The sequence below is a fragment of the Sinocyclocheilus grahami genome, unplaced genomic scaffold, assembly GCF_001515645.1.
Source record: "Sinocyclocheilus grahami isolate Dianchi unplaced genomic scaffold, SAMN03320097.WGS_v1.1 scaffold372.1, whole genome shotgun sequence".
Lineage (NCBI taxonomy): Eukaryota > Metazoa > Chordata > Actinopteri > Cypriniformes > Cyprinidae > Sinocyclocheilus > Sinocyclocheilus grahami.
Window position 1 is genome coordinate 573,655 of NW_015505551.1, and position 22,003 is coordinate 595,657.

General features: G+C 35.5%; 1 protein-coding gene across 1 annotated transcript in view; it reads right to left on the reverse strand.

Moving 5' to 3' along the window:
• LOC107549438 (partitioning defective 3 homolog B-like) overlaps window positions 1–22,003 on the reverse strand; it is a 186,380-nt gene that overhangs the window by 15,716 nt on the left and 148,661 nt on the right. Inside the window, exons 19-20 of the mRNA XM_016230506.1 lie at window positions 21,544–21,807; window positions 12,907–13,015 (exon numbers count right to left, since the gene is read on the reverse strand). Of these exons, the coding sequence (XP_016085992.1) occupies window positions 12,907–13,015; window positions 21,544–21,807 (373 nt within the window). The remainder of the gene's footprint in view (window positions 1–12,906; window positions 13,016–21,543; window positions 21,808–22,003) is intronic.

Genomic DNA, 22,003 nt, shown 5'->3' on the forward strand with positions numbered 1-22,003 from the left:
TATATATATAGCTTCAATTTATTTACATTTTAGTCCTGGTAATTTTAGTATTTCAAATTGTTTATGAAACAAATCTGAAATAGTGCATATTCTTTAAGCAATAAAGTTGGAGGATGTTAAAACGCTAGCTAGTTGCTTTCATAGGGCCAGTTATAAACAACATACAGAACTACCAAACTTTGCTATAAGTTTGATTGCATCATATAATAACTGCTGTAAATAGTGTTCCTCGTCTGTTTGATTACGTCTTTAATTGATTTTTCCGTACATTTCTGCCATATGTACATTAACTGACAGTCACCACTGATAAGCTACTACTAAATATTGTAGAAACGTAATTTTCTGTAAAGTTGCTTTGCAACGATTTGTATCGTAAAAAGCGCTATACAAATAAACTTGAATGGAATTGAACTGAATTACAAAATACAAGAGACTCCAGCGACTTTGGATCTTCCACATTACCCACGTGTTTCTCTTCTCTGCCCACAGATGTTATCTCGGGCACAGGCGATTGATCTTAACCGGGTAATTAGCATTTTAGGCAGAAAGGACAAGACACGGGCCTGCTGCCAGACGCTTGAGTCCAACTGATAGAAAGAAACTTTGCCACGGTAGGCTTGGTGGTCCAAGTTTTACCCTGTGGGGTCAAAAAGGATCATCAAAACCTGCTCAACCCTACTAAACCTCACCAAAGGGGGACACTGAGGCACCATGGCAACCAGGCTGGCAAAAAAAATCAAGTCTTTGCGGTCCTGTTATCAGATCAAAACGGCTGTGTGGACAGATGAAGGACTCGTGCTCTGCTGTGAATGCGGACACGGGCCTGCTGCCAGACGCTTGAGTCCAACTGATAGAAAGAAACTTTGCCACGGTAGGCTTGGTGGTCCAAGTTTTACCCTGTGGGGTCAAAAAGGATCATCAAAACCTGCTCAACCCTACTAAACCTCACCAAAGGGGGACACTGAGGCACCATGGCAACCAGGCTGGCAAAAAAAAATCAAGTCTTTGCGGTCCTGTTATCAGATCAAAACGGCTGTGTGGACAGATGAAGGACTCGTGCTCTGCTGTGAATGCTGAGAAAATGTGCATGTTATGCCATCGAACTTGACTGAGACGGCAAACATTCACCACAACAAATGTGCAAATATTTACAAATAGGCATACGCCACTCATGCGTATAGATGCAGGGAGATTCTATTTTAAAATGTAATTTAAAATGACAAAGCTGAATTTTCAGCATCATTACTCCAGTCTTCAGTGTCACATGATTCTTTTGAAATCATTCTAATGTTAATTTGCTGCTCAAGAAACATTTCTTATTATTATCAATATTGAAATAAAGTTGTGCTGCTTAAATTTTTTGGCAGAATCCGTAATTCTTAAAGTTGAAAAGAACAGCATTTATTTGAAACTGAAATCTTTTGTAACATTATAAATGTTTTTGCTGTCACTTTTAATCAATTTAATGCATCCTTGCGGAATAAAATTGTAATTTCTTTAATAAATAAATAAATACAAAAATGTACTATAATGGTGTATTATACGTCTATTGGACATACACAAATTACACACAAATCTGTCAAGTTTACCACTCACTTGAAAAAAGTAATTTTGAAGTCCTCAGTAACTTTTGTTCTTTATCATTACTCTTTTTGGTAATGAGATTCCATTGATTTGGGCTCAGAGTCAAACTCCATTCCAGAGGGAATTAGTCTGGATTGAAGTTTTGTGGTAGGACTCCAACAGGACTCGAGTTTAGCACATTTCTCAACAAACACAAACTGTGCTCAGCGTTTGCCACAAGAAACTCAAGCTGTGAGCAATGTCCCTGAAAACTCAGCTGTGCTTCGTCACTTCAGCTGAGTGTGTGTGTGTAGCTAAAACTTCACCAGACATGCTTCTTTTTATACACCACAGCTATAAAAGCAAGTAAAACAGCCTGGCACCTCATTAAAAACAAGACATGCACTTCATTAGAGCACAGTTTCTCAAATGCAAAAATAAAAATATAGCTTCTTCCTCCAGCTCGTTTCATTTAACTCCCAAATTTGAATTACATTGTGGTTGCGAACAGAACGCAGAAAATGCAATTTGAAAATAAGGAAGTAGAATAAAGAAACCTGCAATAAGTGTAGTTCTTAATTAAGTTTATACTATGGGGCTGTTGAATGCTCGAATCTGACTGGTTGACGACATTCTAGGGTGTGCAATTATTTTTAGGGAAACGCATGGCCAAAGTTCCTGGCAGGTCTTGACCGCATTTCATGTCCATATCACTTCACCAAACGATTTCAGTTATTTCGCCAAACGATTTCAGTTATATCAAAGGTCCTTACAGCCTCCAACAGCTCTCTCTAATATCTTCATTATTAATTACATTAGTATGCCATCATCAGAGTAAGCCTCCATTACTAGGTCTAAAATTATGTTTTGGAATTAGCAATGGAGGTGTGGGATGAGATGCGGAAGAAATGAATCCTACACGCAATAGCGTTTTATGGATAAAGGACAAAGATCTGACAAACATCATTAAATACAACATCTGAACAACATTGTGAGGTGTGGAAACCATAGTATAAGTGGAATAATTGATGACGGGCTGTTAAATTATTCGAAAATAATGCACACCCATGGTGGTGATGCGGCCACGATGCAAAGCGAAGGTGGTGTTACACCTCGGTTGTGCATTCATTTCTTAAGTTTAAAAAGTCTTTATAAGTTTTAGTCCTTAAAGACAAATGTACCCATACATTTTTACTTAAATGTATGTATTCTTATTTATATTGAATAAATTAACAAGTGGAATAATTGATGACGGGCTGTTAAATTATTCGAAAATAATGCACACCCATGGTGGTGATGCGGCCACGATGCAAAGCGAAGGTGGTGTTACACCTCGGTTGTGCATTCATTTCTTAAGTTTAAAAAGTCTTTATAAGTTTTAGTCCTTAAAGACAAATGTACCAATACATTTTTACTTAAATGTATGTATTCTTATTCTTATTTTCATTTCAATTTACATAAACAAATAGAAGATCACTTCATTTCCCAGAATGCCATTACCTACTAAATTTTTCAAATCTTTAAATCAGTAAATTATACTTTCTGTAATTGCGATTCAAATTCCTTTGTTATAAGTCACTTATCAAAACATATTGTGAAGCCGCTTGAAGGTTGCAGATTTTCAAAAGCCCCGATTTATTGAGTCTTTATTGCAACAAATTATCTAATCAGCACAATATCTTGGTTTAGTTTGGACTCATTCAGTTGGCAAGGTTTTGGTTCACATCACTCTTTAAAGACATTGCAAGACTTTACTTTTGGTCTTTTTGGAATTTTGTCAAAACTTCCGCAAAAGCGTTCACCAGACTCCACCTCAACGCTATAACAAACACGCCCTAAACATGCCATGATCCCATTGCTTGTTGATTCTCTCCCTATAGTCTCTAAAGTCATGGTGTGTGTGGTATTCTGATCTTTGATGTAGTGCTGTCATGACCCAGTACCCTCTAACATGCCCTGAGAAGCCATGGCTATGCCGCCCAGATGGCCCAGGCTTGTTAGCAGCAGATGGTGGAACCATTTTGAGAGGGTAATTTAGACACAAGGCTGTAGGAGGCTGGTCATGACCTCCTCATGTATCGAGCTCAACCCACTGAAAGACAGCTGCTTTTGCCATCTAGTACTGAGTGATATGTGTCCCTATGGTGGTTTCTATGGTGTTGTACATGGTTGCTAGGATGTTCTATGTGGTTACTAGTATGTTCTGGGTAACTGCTAGGACATGAATAGTGGGGTTCTAGGATGTTAATAGGTGGTTACTAGGATGTTCTGGGTGATTGCTAGGCTAGGGTGTTTTAGATGGTTGCTAGGGCATTGAAAGGTGGTTGCTAGGGTATTACTAGTCGGTTACTAACTTGTTTTGGGTGGTTTCCAGGCAGTTGGTGTTTTGGATATTCTGGGTGGTTGATAGGGTATTTCAGATTGTTGATAGGACATTAATAGGTGATTGCTAGTGTGTTTTAGATGGTTGCTTCATTCCTGAATGACTGAGTTTTTGAGCAAATCAGTTGAGTGATTCAATTAATAATTTCCTGAATGAATCTGCATTTTAGAATGAATTGGTTGAGTGATTCAATGAATCAGAATCAGTGTTTAAGAAAGAATCAGTGAGTGACTCAATGACTCACTCATAAAAACATCACTTACTTCATTCCTGAATGATTCAGTGTTTTTGAGTAAATCAGGTGAGTGATTCAGTGACTCACTCATAAAGACTTGTTTAATTTCTTAATGATTCAGTGTTTTTTTTAGCAAATCAGGTGAGTGATTCAGTGACTCACTAATAAAGACTTGTTTAATTCCTGAATGATTTGGTGTATTTGAACAAATTGGTTGAATGAATGAGCCATGAGACACTTGTCAACGCCTGCTGGTATTAATATGTAACCTGCAGAAAGATTCGTGGTAAGGTCCCACCACTAATACTAATACCCGTTCACACCAAGCACGATAACTATAAAGATAACGATAAAGATATAGTTCTAAAAATCGTTCTCAATATAAAAGAATAGCAGAGTCCACACCACAACTATAACGATAACGATACAGAGGAACGATATCGTTGTGATCACTTTCAAAACGATTTTTTTCCCGGTGATGAACGATAAAACACTGACAGCCAATCAGAATCCATCCTGTTGTAACGAGCTCAAGAGTTTAAAGCGGCAGACGCATGTGTGCTTAGAATAAACAGACAATATCGTTCGCTGATGTGGACGCTAATATCGTTATCTTTATAGTTATCGTTCTTGGTGTGAACAGGGCTTAACAGTCTGTGATGCAAACAGTGAAAAGTCTAACTGTATAAAAAGAAAAAAAGAAAATGTTAGGGAAGTGAAAACTGTATTAAAAGCTTTTTTTATGAAACAGCTACTGTTTACTCCTAAATTGCCATAATCCTCCACCAAAGTGCAAAACATTTTAAAGACCCAATAAAGAATTTGGGACATGGTTATTATTCTGTCCTTGCTCATTTCTCCCCTGAGGTCTCGCAATGACAACCTCCCACCCACCACTCTTCTCTTATTGTTTTAGTGGCTTCATTCAGATTCCTGACCACAGTTTCCTGCTCTCAAACAAAGGCTATGGCCCTGTGATATGATTTGGTCTTCCTGCAACTCTCGTGTCTGACCTCCCAGAGAAGGTGTGACCTGCTCTCTAGACCAAAGATGAGTAAAGGCCTGTTGTTTCTTGTCCATCTCTGCTTTTCTCGCTTTCCTTCACTCTTAATCTGTCTCCGTGAGCTCATGTTGATATGTTTTGACATGTCAGGCACCTGGTTTAAGGATTTGGGATTATTTGTCGGTTCTGTGGAGAGCCACCTAGTCGCTGTCACTCAATCTTTTTACATTTGGCCGTCACGGCTGCCCGTCAAGTGGGCGCGTGCATTTGGAGATGCAGATGCTGGCTTAATTAGACCTGACAGGGCCAGGGTGCTCGTCTCAAGCTGTTATGTTGCAAGGAAGTGAGGATAACAATCAGAATGACAACCGTCTTAATTTTCCATCTTCTCTCTCTCTCCTTCTGTCTCTTTTCTTTCATTCTCTGCATCTACCCTGTTTCCTCTCTGTCACTGCAAGCTGCTTTTCTCATTTTGTTCTGGATCCACTGGTCTCATGTCAGCTTGAAAGTATGAGCATGACTTGTAAAGAGGGATGTGCGATGTATCTGTGATCATATTGTTATTGGCCAATATAAGCGTTTTTTAAAAGGAGAAGTGTCATTTTTTCAACTTTCTCCAACCCCAACTTCATCTCCCAAATATAGGTCTAGAAAACGTGTCTGACAGACTAGTGTTGGAGAAATGACACACTAAACCTTTAAATGACAAACACAAAATGGCATAGATTGCAACCAAGATGCTAGGGTTGAAAAAAAAAAAAAAGTAATTCTGGGTGGTTTCTAGGGTGTGCTAGGTGATTGCTAGGATGTTCTATGTAGTTACTAGGTTGTTGTGGGTTGTTAAGATATTCTGTATGGTTGCTAGGGCATTCAGGGTGGTTTACATGGCATTCTAGGCGATCGCTAGGATGTTTTGAGTGATTGTTTGGATATTCCAGGTGGTTGCTAGAGTGGTTTAGATAGTTGTCAGGGTGTTCATAGGTGGGATTAGGCATTCTGGTGGTTTCTGAGGCGTTCTAGGTGATAGCTAGGATGTTTTGAGTGGTTGTTTGGATATTCTGGGTGGTTGCTAGGGTGTTTTAGATAGGGTGTTAACAGGCGGTTGCTAGGGTGCTAATAGGTGGTTGCTTGAACGTTTTATGTGATCACTAGGATAATCTGTGTGGTTGTTAAAATATTCTAGGTGGTTCCTAGGACATTCAATGTTGTTTGTTGGTTGCTAGGGTGCTCTTTTGGATGCTCTAGGTGGTTGCTATGATGTTCCGGGTGGTTGCTAGGGTGTTTTAAATAGTAGCTAGGGCGTTAGCAGATGGTTGATCTGGGTGGTTGCTAGGGTGTTAATAGGTGTTTTTAAGAACATTCTGGGTGTTTGCTAGTGCATTAATAGTTGACTGCCTGGGTGTTTATAGGTGGTTGCCAGGGTGTTTTCTATGATTGTTAGTGTGTTAACAGGTGGTTGCTAAGGTGTTCTGGGTGGTTGCTAAGTCATTCTATGTGGTTCCTAGGGTGTTATATGTGGTTACTAGAGCATTCTGGGTGGTTGCTAGGGTGTTTAGGTGATTGCTAGGGTGTTGGTAAGTGGTTGATATGGTCTTCTATGTAATTGCCTGGGTGTTTTCTATGATTGCTATGATTTTCTCTGATTCCTAGGGTGTTCTGGGTGGCTGCTAGGGCATTCTAGGTGGTTGTTAGGATATTCTGGGTGGTTGCTAGGGTTTTGGGTAAGTGGTTGATATTGTATTCTAGCTAGTTGCTAGGTTGTCCTGTGTGGTTGCTTACTGGGCCAAGTCAGAACTGCCCAACCCAAAATCTCTATAATAATCAGTTCCCTAGATACCGTTCAGGCCCCTCCTTATAGGCAAATCTGTAACACTGATCATTTAGAAAAGTAAGAACACAATCTTCTGTCCATGGCGCAGACATTCAGAGGTTTGTTTAAATCACTAACCCTAAGTATGAGCAATAATAGAAGGGATGCTTGCCTTAGCAAACACCACTAATGAGGAATTCATAATTATTCCCAGCATTGCTCACCAATTCTCTACTGGTTTGTTCCTGCTTATGCGGTATGAGATCTTAGATGAGTTCTGAAGCACAGACAGACACACACACACACACACACACACACACACACACACACACTGCAGACAGACTCAAGGTCTATGAAAACCAGTCTGTAATCCAATTAAATTCTTCTGTTGTTAATGAATCATAGCCCACAGTCCCTGCTGTGTTTGTGTGCGTGTGCATCTGTGTGTGTGCGCGTCTACGCCACATGCTAGTCCTTATGTTGGCCTGAACGTCCTTCTCCATTTCTTCTGTTATTCTGTCAGCAACCATTTGTCTTTCTTTTATTCATTTCACCTATTCATTTATCTATTTCCAAGTAAACTGCCACTTCTCAATGAAGAAATGTCTTCATGTATTATACGAACATTGTTAAAACCTTTATACTAGGGCTGCTCTTCTACAGTCATCATTAAAACCGCCTCCAAGATAAATCACAACATTACCAAAGCCAAAAAGTATAAGCAAACCGACAGTGATGAAGGTACTAGACTGGATATTTCATTTCAATTCAATGACGCATTGCAAGTGACAAAAAAAAAGTTCAATAGAAAACTATTAACTTATATTCACTGATTATAAATAATAATAATAATAAAATAATAATAATAATAATACAAATTCAAAAGTTTGGGGTCAGTAAGATTTTTTTAAATGTTTTTTGAAAATTTCTTATAAACACAAAGGCTGCATTTATTTGATAAAAAATAAAGTAATAAAAAAGCAATATTCTAAAATATTACAATTTAAAATAGTTTCTAGTGTTTTTACTGTCATGTTTAATCAATTTAATGTAATTAATCCTTTTTGTATAAAAGTATTAACTTCTTAAAAAATTCCAAAATTCTTAAAAAATTCCAAAGACTGATTTAATTACGACATTCACAATGTTTCATGAAAGTGCATGATTTTCAATGGAAGGAAAAAAAAAGAATGGTATTTTGTTGACCATTCCAAAAAGTACTGCGACAGAGTCTAATGAAATATGTTTAATGCTGACCATAGTTTACATTGGCTGAATAAGGGTAGATTTACGTAGCGTAACATTATTCATACAGATTTGTAATGACAAGTTATTCAAGCCTAATATAATCCTTAAAGTTCAAAAGGAATGCAATATCAATAATAGTAAAACTATTATTAATCACTACTCTGTTAATTACAGCAACTGTGATGTCAATTTGCATTAGTGCATCAAAACTGAATGCACTAAATTGCAAACCCATCAACATTAATATAATAAATAATTATTTCCGTGAGCCTACTCTGCTCTGATTGGTCTACCACGTTCAGTGCGTGTCAGAAACGATACGCCCATTTAGGGCTGGGCGATATAGCTAAAAAAATGTATCAACGATATAATGTTTTATATCGTTCGGTATTGATAATTATTGACATTTTTTATTACCTTTTTTAAAACAAAGAGCAATAGAATTTTTAATTCTTAATATTTAACCACTGTATTTTTAAATTAATCCAATTTATTGAGACAACCACCACATATTTTTTTGTTTTAACAATCAAACACAAAATAAAAATTAAACAAATATCTAATTTCTAATGTTTTATATGCAGATTAAATAGGTCTTGAGGAAACTTTTGGCTTGTTTCCCGAGGCCACAGGAGGGCGCAATGAACAAAATAATGCAGCACATTATGTCAACGCAAGGAAGTAACTCTATAAAATTTGTCAACGCAAGGAAGTAACTCTATAAAAACGTGCATTACGTCTAAATTAACTCATACAAATCAAATATAATTTCGTAAATTGCATAAACAATTATGAACAAAACAGCATCATGTATTTATGCATTGCTTAATCCAAGAAGCCGAAGTGCCATTCACACAGATTGCATTTAAAACATATGAGACGCAGTGAAAAGAAATAAACTTCCACAAATTTGTGACGTGTTTTCTAAAAGTTTAAACTATAACTTTGCATGGCTTTCTATACATCTCTTGTGAGACGCGAGTGCAGCAGTCATATTTGTCAGACTAAAAAAATACGCTGAATATGCGTTCTGAATGGCTTGGTTTCGGTTTTAACTTAATCAAGATCTTCTCCGCATTGAGCTTCTATATTTCTCTAATATTTTGAATGAATAACGCAGCAGCGGAGTGTCTCGTGGGCTAGACTAACAAAACATTAAAATGCAACAACGTCACTTACATCATCACCGCATCTCACGCGCCACTGATGACACTCCCTGATGCACACCTAACATTGCAAATGTTTAATTTAAATTCGACTAATATTCATTCTTTATCTCCTCATCACAAGCAGGCACAGCACTCATTTCAGCATGTGTTCGTGTTTGTGTGTGCGTCACTCATAGCATGTGCCTATATCATGCGCTATATCGAACATTTTTTCTATCGTTATCGAAGAAGGTTTACCGTCGATAATTATCGATACCGTTTTATCGCCCAGGCCTATTTTGCAGCCTCATCTTTCGGATGTGAAAATAAAATAATTTACTTTCACAGCTTAGGACACAGCGTCTTCTCGACATGATGTTCACTGATGACACTCCCTGATGCACACCTAACATTGCAAATGTTTAATTTAAATTCGACTAATATTCATTCTTTATCTCCTCATCACAAGCAGGCACAGCACTCATTTCAGCATGTGTTCGTGTTTGTGTGTGCGTCACTCATAGCATGTGCCTATATCATGCGCTATATCGAACATTTTTTCTATCGTTATCGAAGAAGGTTTACCGTCGATAATTATCGATACCGTTTTATCGCCCAGGCCTATTTTGCAGCCTCATCTTTCGGATGTGAAAATAAAATAATTTACTTTCACAGCTTAGGACACAGCGTCTTCTCGACATGATGTTAACCACACGAACAAGCTATAGTGTTTGAGGGCGGGTCAAGTGGCCGGCAAACATATTACATAATCGGGCATTATGCAAATGTGTTCCCCTGTGATGTGTAGCCATCACGGAAGTGGGATTCGAACTACTAACGACTTGTTTAGGCTGTTCAGAGTCGATTCTTTCTTTTGGGAGACAATAACTTTATTTATCGTGCTTTACAACTTTGCAGATCATTTACATTCACATACAGCTACATTACACACTGCATGAAAGGCAATATTCGAAATGGCATAATAGGGGAACTTTAACAAACAATTCAGACAAAAGTGTTTTGTGCAAGAAACATCGGACACTGGATACGTCACTTTCCTTACAAAACCAGAGCTTCTATTTTCTGACTCAGTCGTTTCTGGAAAGTCTCAATGAAGTTGGCTTTTCCAGCAGATGTGTGTAATCATATAAACTATAATTGCAAACTTTGCCGAGCCCTGGACACAACCTTTAATCTCTGGAAAATGAAGTGCTGGACATCTGGGTGGACGGGAGCATGGCTCCGGGCGCTGAAATGACAGAGTTCAGGGCTCCGATAAGTGCTTCTGAAAAAAGCCTTAGTTTCAATTTAGATTGAGCTTTTGTTTTAAAGTGGCCCAGAAGAGAACAGATGACTGTCACCCTTGCCATTTTCAAACCTTGTGATTTCTAGGAGGGATTTGTGCAAAATTGTACAATTTTGTCATTTCTGTGATTCTGTCTTGCTTTTCCCCCTTCTTTTCCTACTGTTTCAGCAGATTTTTATTCATATTTTCTTGCTGTCTTTCATGCATAATAAATCGCATGTCTCACATGGTCTCGTTTTCATAACAACATGTTGGATGCCCCATTTGTCATTTATTATTTCATTTTTACAAAAGGGGGCAAGAGAGTGCAGAAACTGTTGAAAGGTAGCAAGCAGAGCAAGTGTTCACTCCAAAAATGGACATTTTATCCTCATTTACTTTATTGCGCCAAACCTGTGTGACTTTCTTTTGTCTGTGGAACACAGAAGATGATATTTTGAAGGACGTTGGGATCTAAACAACAGTTGGACCCCAATGACTGTCATTGTACGGACAAAAAAAAAAGCTTATTTTTATTGTTAACTAAAATTATAAAAAAATGCTTTTGGTAATTGAAAAACTTAAACTTCAATGATAATTAGAAATGTTGTCTTGGCAGCTAACTGAAATAAGCTAAAAAGTACTGAAATAAAATATCAAAAAACTCAACTATATAGAAATATATATAAAAAATTTAAAAAATCAAATATTAAACTAAAAATGAAAATATAATATTAAATATAAATAATACTAAAATAAGACTTGTTTGGAGCAACATGAGGGCAAGTAAATGATGACAGCATTTTAATTTGGGGTAAACTATCCCTTTAAGAGAGCAGTTAAATATAGTTTAACTATTCCTTTAAATATGATTATCATGATTCATATTTAGAAAGAATAAATAAAAAAAAAAAATGCAATTGTCTATTGTTTTGGCTTTACTACTCTAGTTGAATTAATTCTAGAGAATATTAAAATATCTACAGCTATCGCTGTGGAAAATCTTGCCTTTGTCTTATATTTATGACCATAAAGAGAGCGCTAATGAAACACTCATCCCTGAGCATCATCAGCATGAATGACAGACTCCCATAATGCAATGGGAGGGGGCCACCAGACAAGACAAATGCATGGATCAGACGGCGAGATGCGCATATCTTGCTTTCTTAATGATCCAAAGAGTTATTTATTAATCCTGTTTTAGTTATTTATTAAGCGAGATGTGTCTGGTGCTGGGAGTTTCTGCTGATAAACAGCCCTCGGTTTGCACATTAAGACCAAGATGATACTAAGATGTGCTGTTGTCATACGGATGAATAAACACGACAGGAAGCTAGGAGGATTATTGCAGCTGAATTTGCATGTGTGCCCAGCGGTATGGCGTGTAGAAGCAGGATGTCAAGGGACGGGTCAGATCACTTGAAGCTCTGGGCGACGCAGACACACACACACACAAACTACTACCTAGAGAACATGCTAACTAGACAACATCAGGATCTAAAATACATCTGGCTTCATACAGTGTGCATGCAGGAGACCATACCACGAATATTGCAAGCCTTCAATTTTACAGCAAAACTCCTCCAAAAAAATATACAAAGGGGTTGAAAAAGAAAGGTGGGGATATATGGAAATAAGAGGTTGTGATATAGTTTGCAGGGCAGATCAGAAAAGAAACCGACATGATTAAAGGGTGAAAGAGAAACTCAAAGTTGAGTTTGAAGTTCTCAAAGTTGCAAAGGAATTCACAGATGAACACAATTTCATTTTAACACAATAATGGCTGACAGTACTTTTGAAAGTGGCACTTAAAGTACAAATCTGGGCTTGAAACACTTAAATTTTTTTTAATTATTTTCTGACTGAAGTGAAAGAAATTAAAGGAGGATCATAACCTTTTATAATTATGTGGTAGCTCAGGAAATATGACATTGGGTTTGTAGTGTTAAAGACAAAAAAAAATAAAATCACATTATAATGGTTATTCCAGTGAACAGGAAAACAGTGCTGTGCAGTGAGCAGATCCCTGCTGAGTCTAAGTAGATGAACAGATTAGTCCGAGTACTTTAGATCTGGCCACAAACACACCGCGAGATGAACCCCGATAATCTGAGCTTTGAATCAGTGCCTGAGAAAGCAGCCAGGAAGAAAGAAAGAAAGAAAGAAAGAAAGAAAGAAAGAAAGAAAGAAAGAAAGAAAGAAAGAAAGCAAGCAAGCACACATGCACTCACTCGTGAAGGGTCGTACTCCGGTCGTCTTCGGGCTGTCAGGTCGTCGTAGGATGGAGCTGGTCTCACCTGCTGAAGCTGATTCCTGATTTGCTGCAATCGTTCTTCATTACTAGAGACAGAGAAACAAGACAGTTAAGAGAAGCTCTCCATTCAAACACTCTGGAAAATAAACTCACCAATCTGAGTGATGACCTTCTAATTCTAATCAGGGTTATTATAGTTAACAAAAAAAAAAACATATTCAGCTAGTTGCCAAGGCAACATTTCTCATGTTCATTTATGATGTACTGAAATAACTAAAACTGAAATATAAATTAATTAAAACTACAGACATATTTGGAAAAACAAAATGACAATTAAAAAAGACAAAAACACAACAAGATTACTAAAACTTTAACTAAAATTAACACGAAAATGGAAAATATGAAAATATATTGACAATGATACTAAAATAACCTGATAAATGATTCTAATACCAAATTATTCGATAAAGTTATACAACTGCAATCATTATAAAAAGACAGTCTATCAGATGAAAATGTGAACAAACATATGAATGAAAAGTAAGGGAAAACTAGTAGCAAATAAGTCACCACAGCAAAAACAGTAATCATTTATACCACAGTAAACCTGTCTCATCCTACCGTTTAAAAAAAAAAGTGTTTGACTTGAGGCCGAAGTTAATGTGAAATTCTGTTTGTCCGATTTCCAAAATGAATGCAGCTAAAATAAACTGCACTTGATGTAAAATTCAGTGCATTCAATTATCCATCTGTAAGCTCCATAAACACATATGTAACCTAAGGGCATGTATTGCTTCAGAGCAGAACTAGCATTATAAAATCAACATTTAAACTCTGTCAACTTTTACTTCAAATGAATAGTACAGCAACCATATAGAAAATATTCCTCAAATTTCCTCTACACAGCACCATATATATGTAACTAAATATTCAATAATTGCATATGTAATTATATGAATATGTAATTGAATGTTAACAACTATAATATATAAGTATCAATATAATTAATAATGACATATTATAATGATTAATATTAATTACATACTCATATAATTACATATTAATATATAATTATCATAATTTAATATATATTTATCTATCTATCTCTCTCTCTCTCTCTCTCTCTCTATATATATATACTGCATATATGTTACAATTAATATATGACTTGCACATATTCATATCTAATTAATTATTATAAATATTATAACTATTACAATAATAATAATTATTATTATTATTTAGGCATAATTACATAGGCAATTACATTAAAATAATTACATATATTTAATGACATACTATAATTACACATTTCATGTGCAGTTAAATAGTTATTGAAATAAATTTAATGGCATTTTGTGGCAATTAAATATGTAAAATAACACAAATAATTTATTTGATTGCATATTTAATAACTTACTCAATTAATTATTTTTATTAATCTAAATAAATAAATACATAAAAAAATAAAAAAATAACCAAACAAACCTGACTTAAAGTGAACATTTGAAATTACCTGGTAGTGCTATGATACATGTCCAAAAAAATAATTAAATAAATAAAAATCCCTGTACCAAAAGAACAAATTATTGAACTTATGTCTGCTACAAATGTCTAACTTTCTAGAAACTTCATCCACAGATGTTGCCAACTTCAAAATAATTGAAAATACTAGAGGCAGCGATCTATGGCACTCCAGCAGCTGGCGGAGGACAAGCGGAGCAGGGAACGGCATCCATTATCTAATCCCACAGAACGCAATTAGAGCTGCCATTTTGATTGAGAGTCCACATGACCCTCTGAACGAGAAACACTATCAATGTTTAATTAGCTCCCGTCGAGCATGTATGCATCATATTCATATTAGTTACAGGACTGGAGCCGACCTGAAGTGCTTTAGAGGGACTGGCGGAAGAAACAAAGGGAAAAAGAACATTGCAAAAAATACCTCACATTTACAAAGATGGTTAAACACACACATCCATGTACAAATGAGAGACCATCTGAAGACCGACTGTCATCACCAGTTCATTTGGTGTATTATGATAGCGAGTAAAGCCGGAGATATTACCTTTCCCTCTCTGAGACAGAGAATTAGACAGACAGAGCAATCTAAGATCATCATCACAGACCGAGGCCGTTTCCTGCTGTGATTTACCCGTTTACATTACATTTGAGTAAAGCTAATTAGTGCTTGTGTTGAGCAACAGAATGCAGTGCTAACTATGAGCGTGTGTGAGCTCTAGACATGAATATGAGTGATTTTTGCCTTCCCATTTTGTCTAAATCATTCACCAGTTTTCTTACTCTCTTCCCACCAACTTTGGTCAGAAAATCAATAATTTATCATTTTATTATTATATATTTTACATTAAATATTTATATTTAAAGTATCTTTATGTGAAATATATTTAAAAATATGTCTTTAAAATAAATAATTTAACAAATCTAAAATATTGTGCCAAGATAATGTATTTTTATATTTCTAAGCCAATTAAAAAAAAAATAAATAAAAATAAATACAGTTTAGATGATGTTATGTTAAGATAGTTTTGGTGGTGCAAACTGTTTTTAAATATTAAATTAATGAACAATTAAATATATTTTATGACATATTCAGTTATAATTACATATGCAATTAAATAAATAAAATTGATTTATTTTATTGCATATTTGGTTACATGTTCAGTTATAATTACATGTGCACTTAAAAAAAAGAACAAATATATAAAAAAACAAATATATATATATATATATATATATATATATATATATATATATATACACACACACACACACATTGTATTGCATATTTAATAACACATTCAGTTACACTTAAATATGCAATTAAATTAATCTTGTCAAACTAATCTGTAAATACTGTATAATTCTTTTTTCACATTATTTGTGTGTGTGTGTGTGTGTATATATATATAATATAATAGAAATGTGTAATAAAACAGATATTTTTGACCCAGATTCAGATTGGATAAGACTGAAATCATTGTAAAACAGCAGATAAACTGTGATGGCACATTAATTAAATTTCGTATTAACATGTTAATTTACCAAATTGTGTTCCAGGTGTATACAACTTTTTATTAAACATTTTGCCACCTTGGAATTATAAGGTTCTATCTGCATTCTGAGCAGTTTCGAGACATTGAGCTTCAAAGTTGCATTCCATATAGTGATATGGGATATGGGGAAAAAGTTGTGTGTGTGTGTGTGTATATATATATAATATAATAGAAATGTGTAATAAAACAGATATTTTTGACCCAGATTCAGATTGGATAAGACTGAAATCATTGTAAAACAGCAGATAAACTGTGATGGCACATTAATTAAATTTCGTATTAACATGTTAATTTACCAAATTGTGTTCCAGGTGTATACAACTTTTTATTAAACATTTTGCCACCTTGGAATTATAAGGTTCTATCTGCATTCTGAGCAGTTTCGAGACATTGAGCTTCAAAGTTGCATTCCATATAGTGATATGGGATATGGGGAAAAAGTCTCTTTCATACATCAGTCCCAAAATGTACACAACTTAAAAAAAAAAAAAAAAAGCATCACATGATGTAAATAAGTTGTTACAGAATAAGAATATGTAAATAACTCAATTTTGACCAAAAAAAAAGGCAGATGGAACCTTATAATTCCAAGGTGATAATTTACATCTTTAATGTCGCTGTTGTTTTCACATAAATATATATTTCTAGTCTCTCTGACAAGGAATGCTGGTCTTGGATCAGTTTTTCACTAACTAATGAATATGATTATGTAGACGGGGGAATTAATCCACAATCTGACTGTGAAGCTGTCAACACATGGAGCCCGAGCGGCCAAATAATCCATGAATGAATAGATATTGACATACAGGTTATGCTAGAAACTGTGACACACTTCTCTCTGCTTCCCTGTTCAATTCATCTCTATACCTCTATCTTACTTCTGCAGGACGTACTGAATAATGAGATCTGACAACAGGCTGCCATCTTTTCCAGCTGGACACCACCACACAGGCCTGTAATCAGAAATGACACCCTTTTCTAAACACACCTGCCATTGAGGTCTTAATGAATATGTCCGCTGTTCAATTACACAGTCTTGCTCTGTCTTGACAGGGCTGTCAGAGATGTGTGTGGCCACAAAGATCACTATAGGAAATGCTCACAGAAATGAGATATAAATAGCTTCTGATTTATTTCTTTGATTGATTGGATAAACATCCTGAAAATATAGTTGAAGGGTCAGGATTATAGTTAAGGTACTGTCAAACTTTAGTTTAGTTCTCACAGTGATTTAACTGTGATTTCACTTTTTTATTTGGAAGCTATGATTTTTTCTTTTCCATATACATAATTTGTATTATACTACTACTAATACTAAATATTATCAATATTATTAGTAGTAGTAGTATATTTTTAAGCACATTTTCATCAGGAACCTATTATAATTCCAAATATATATATATATAATTAAATCCACATCTATATATTTTTACATGTAAATATATCATGTCATATCATAGTAAAATAAAATAAAATAAATAGTACAAGTGAAATAAAATTGTAAACTATTAAATTTTCATTAGGTACCTATGATTTTTTTTTATTAAAATACTTTTTTTATAATAATAACAGGGACAATACATATTTAGATATTTATTTATTTATTTATAAGTACATTTTAATCAGCAACCAATGGAAATTTCTAAGTAATTGTCATAGCACTTGGCAAATAAAATAAAATAAAAAAAATAAAATAATGCCTGTAATTCCTGTAATCATTATAATTTTCCTGTAGTAACAATGATGTATGGTGTAATGGAAAATGTCTGTAGAAGAACTACTGAAGTTGGACAGTACACGAACCCTTTTTGTGAGAGTTGCGTGTTCCATACCAGTAACCATAGCGACAGTGACCAACATAATATCAAAGATGGCGACGTCCATAAAACTGAAGCTTCTTTTCACTTTTTGACACGACAAGAGTCCAAATCGAGCTGCAAGTTCATCCATCAAATCTTCTTTAACTGACAGCAGCTTTTATATCTGGGTGGAGAGCAGAGCATTCGAGTCACACGTAGGACATAAAACTGACAGGACTGGATCTAAAACCTTCAGACGACACACAGCTCCTACCCGTGTCGCTGTAAGTTACTGAAACCACACATGAAAACCCAAAACACAAGACAGACACGCGTTTGTGCAGCAGAGCGGCTCTCTGGCACTATGAGAAAACAAGCTGTCCAGTCCGGTTCCGTTCACACAGGGCGGAGCTGAAAGTCTGAAAGGGAGTGAGTTCAGTTACAGAACGTGGTTGTCACTCCCATAAATAACCGTACTGTGTGTGAACGTAACGATATTATGGACTCACACACACACACACACACACACACACACTTATGAGTATATTCATAAGTAAATATATTCAGCATTATTATTATTATTATGATGTTTTAATGTGTTTAATGTTTTAGTGTTTTACTTTTGTAGTCTAATAACTGTGCAATTATTATTGTGTCAAAAAAACAGCAGAACCAACAGGTTTGACTAATAACGATGATAATAATAAAAAATTGAAATATATCTTGTACAGTAGTATTACACACCAACAGTAAAACACATATGTATTCTGAATATTTAATAACAACAATACACTCAAATATTATACAAATTATTGTACATAATATGCTTTACAAATATTTGTATAATAATTGAGTAATAATCATATCTAATAATATATTTCAATTATTATTATTATTATATTATTACATGTGTTTTACTGTTGTAGTATAACAACTGTCTTACTATTATGTAATTTAATTATTATCGTGTCAAAAAGCGGAAATAAAAATAAATAAATGGTTCTGCTATTGGTTACTGCATACTTAAAGGGATAGTTCACCCAAAAATGAAAATTAGCCCATAATTGCTTATTAGATGAATAAGCCATCATAGGCGTATATGACTTCTTTCAGATGAATCCAATCGGAGTTATATTAAAAGTTTACTTTGATCTTCCAAGCTGTTTAATGGCAGTCAGCGGGTGTTGCAGTTCATCAGTCCAAAAGAAGTGAAATAAAGCGCATCTATCCATAATAAAAAGTGCCTCACACGGATCCGGGGGATGAACAAAGGCCTCCTGTAGCAAATCGGTGCGTTTTTGTAAGAAAAATATCCATATTCAAAACGTAATAATCACTTGAATCTAGCTTGCGCCAACAGTTGTACACGGAAGCAGCTCCGGGAGGATGACGTAAGAAGTCGGCATTGCGCATGTGCCGGTGAGTCTCGTAAAAAAAAACAATGTTTGTTTAAGAATGAACACGGTCCCCACGGACACTGCAACACTCACGCATAATTACCGCCAGACAACAAATCAATGCTCTCGGTCGTTGAGACCACTCAACCTGGACTAAAAACTCACCAGTGAGACATACATTCCCTCTGTATATACAGACTGTAGAGCTACACAGTAAATCACAAATGACTTCACAAACCTGTCTGTCAATATTTCAGCTTGATTCGACTGAAAGGCCAAAGCGTTCGTTACGTTCGACGTGCCTGGAGTTTTGGTGTGTTGCATGTACATTGCCAAAGCAAAATGTTTTCTGCTTTTGATAACAGGTTCAACAAGTACTATAACTTTCATTGATTTACTTTTACAGAGTGACTATACTGAGGAGTTTGTGAACAGCAGAAAATAGAGATAATCGGTTTCAATAATAATGATAATAATTTTGAACAACAGTATTAGCCTACAACAGTAAAACACATCATATGTATTATGAATATAAATAATATAAAATATTACAAAATATTATTGATAATAATAGTACATTAATAAATATATATATATATACACACACACACACACACACACACACACACACACTTATGAGTATATTCATAAGTAAATATATTCAGCATTATTATTATTATTATGATGTTTTAATGTGTTTAATGTTTTAGTGTTTTACTTTTGTAGTCTAATAACTGTGCAATTATTATTGTGTCAAAAAAACAGCAGAACCAACAGGTTTGACTAATAACGATGATAATAATAAAAAATTGAAATATATCTTGTACAGTAGTATTACACACCAACAGTAAAACACATATGTATTCTGAATATTTAATAACAACAATACACTCAAATATTATACAAATTATTGTACATAATATGCTTTACAAATATTTGTATAATAATTGAGTAATAATCATATCTAATAATATATTTCAATTATTATTATTATTATATTATTACATGTGTTTTACTGTTGTAGTATAACTACTATTATGCTATTATGTAATTTAATTATTATCGTGTCAAAAAGCGGAAATAAAAATAAATAAATGGTTCTGCTATTGGTACTTAAAGGCTTAAAGGGATAGTTCACCCAAAAATGAAAATTAGCCCATAATTGCTTATTAGATGAATAAGCCATCATAGGCGTATATGACTTCCTTCTTTCAGATGAATCCAATCGGAGTTATATTAAAAGTTTACTTTGATCTTCCAAGCTGTTTAATGGCAGTCAGCGGGTGTTGCAGTTCATCAGTCCAAAAGAAGTGTCCTAGGTGTATATGACTTTCTTCTTTCAGACGAATTTGAGTTATATAAAAAAAAATGGACTTTGATCTTCCAAGCTGTTTAATGGCAGTCAGCGGGTGTTGCAGTTCATCAGTCCAAAAGAAGTGAAATAAAGCGCATCTATCCATAATAAAAAGTGCCTCACACGGATCCGGGGGATGAACAAAGGCCTCGTGTAGCAAATCGGTGCGTTTTTGTAAGAAAAATATCCATATTCAAAACGTAATAATCACTTGAATCTAGCTTGCGCAAACAGTTGTACACGGAAGCAGCTCCGGGAGGATGACGTAAGAAGTCGGCGTTGCGCATGTGCCGGTGAGTCTCGTAAAAAAAAACAATGTTTGTTTATAGGAGCAAAGGAAGCAAAGTTTCCTTACTTTAGCAAAGGAAAACCAGTCTCCTCTTGGCTTATATCGAAATCCTCCGACATTCTTCTTTACAAATATTCGTTTTATACTTCTAATTCGTGACCGTTGTTTTGTTTTGATCTCTCCCCTGCGCTTCCGCGTTCGTCACTTCTGAGCGGTGCATGTGCAAAGGCCGACGTCCTATGTCATTCGCCCGTAGCTGCTTCTGTGTACAACAGTGAGCGCAAGCTAGATTAAATAGATTTTTACGTTTTAAATATTGTTATTTTTCTTACAAAAACACGTCGATTCGCTACAGGAGGACTTTGTTCACCCCCTGCAGCTGTGTGAGGCACTTTTTATTATGGATGGATGCGCTTTATTTCACCTCTTTTGGACTGATGAACTGCAACACCCGCTGACTGCCATTAAACAGCTTGGAAGATCAAAGTCCATTTTTTTTTATATAACTCAAATTCGTCTGAAAGAAGAAAGTCATATACACCTAGGAGGCCTCGAGGATGAATAATTCATGGGCTGATTTTCATTTTTGGGTGAACTAACCCTTTAATCGGTACTGGTCACAAAAAAAATATTGCACAATACTTTTACGCTATTAAAAAGTTAGCTATTAAAAAAATGAATGGATTGGTTCTCACCTGTCAGTCTTTGGAGGAGCGGTTCTTTGCTTGTTCACTTTTGCATAAAGCCCCTCTAGCGCGTCCTCATTGGGTGGCTCTCTGTTGGGGGCGGGCAGAGTAGGCTGACTGTAGTTATGGGTGGGAGTTCCAGGTGGATAGGGGGAGTGGCTGGAGGCGGGAGGTTCTCTGAAATTGTTGATGCGAGCATAGTTGGGATCCAGGTCATCGTCTTCGACGTCCGGGAAGATGGCGCGGTCAAGAGCAGGGCTGTTCCTTTCACTCCTATGGAGTTAAAAAACAATCTCTTCAGGATATCTTGGATGAATAAAGACACAAAAGAAAAGCTTGGGGTGTTTGATGGAGAATGTGTTACATCCGTTTTAAGGGCCGAAATAGCCGGGTCATTTTTAACTTAAGCTATGCAGAAAAAATTCTGTTGCACAATGGTGCGTCGCTTTCACATACCCTCGCTGTGTTT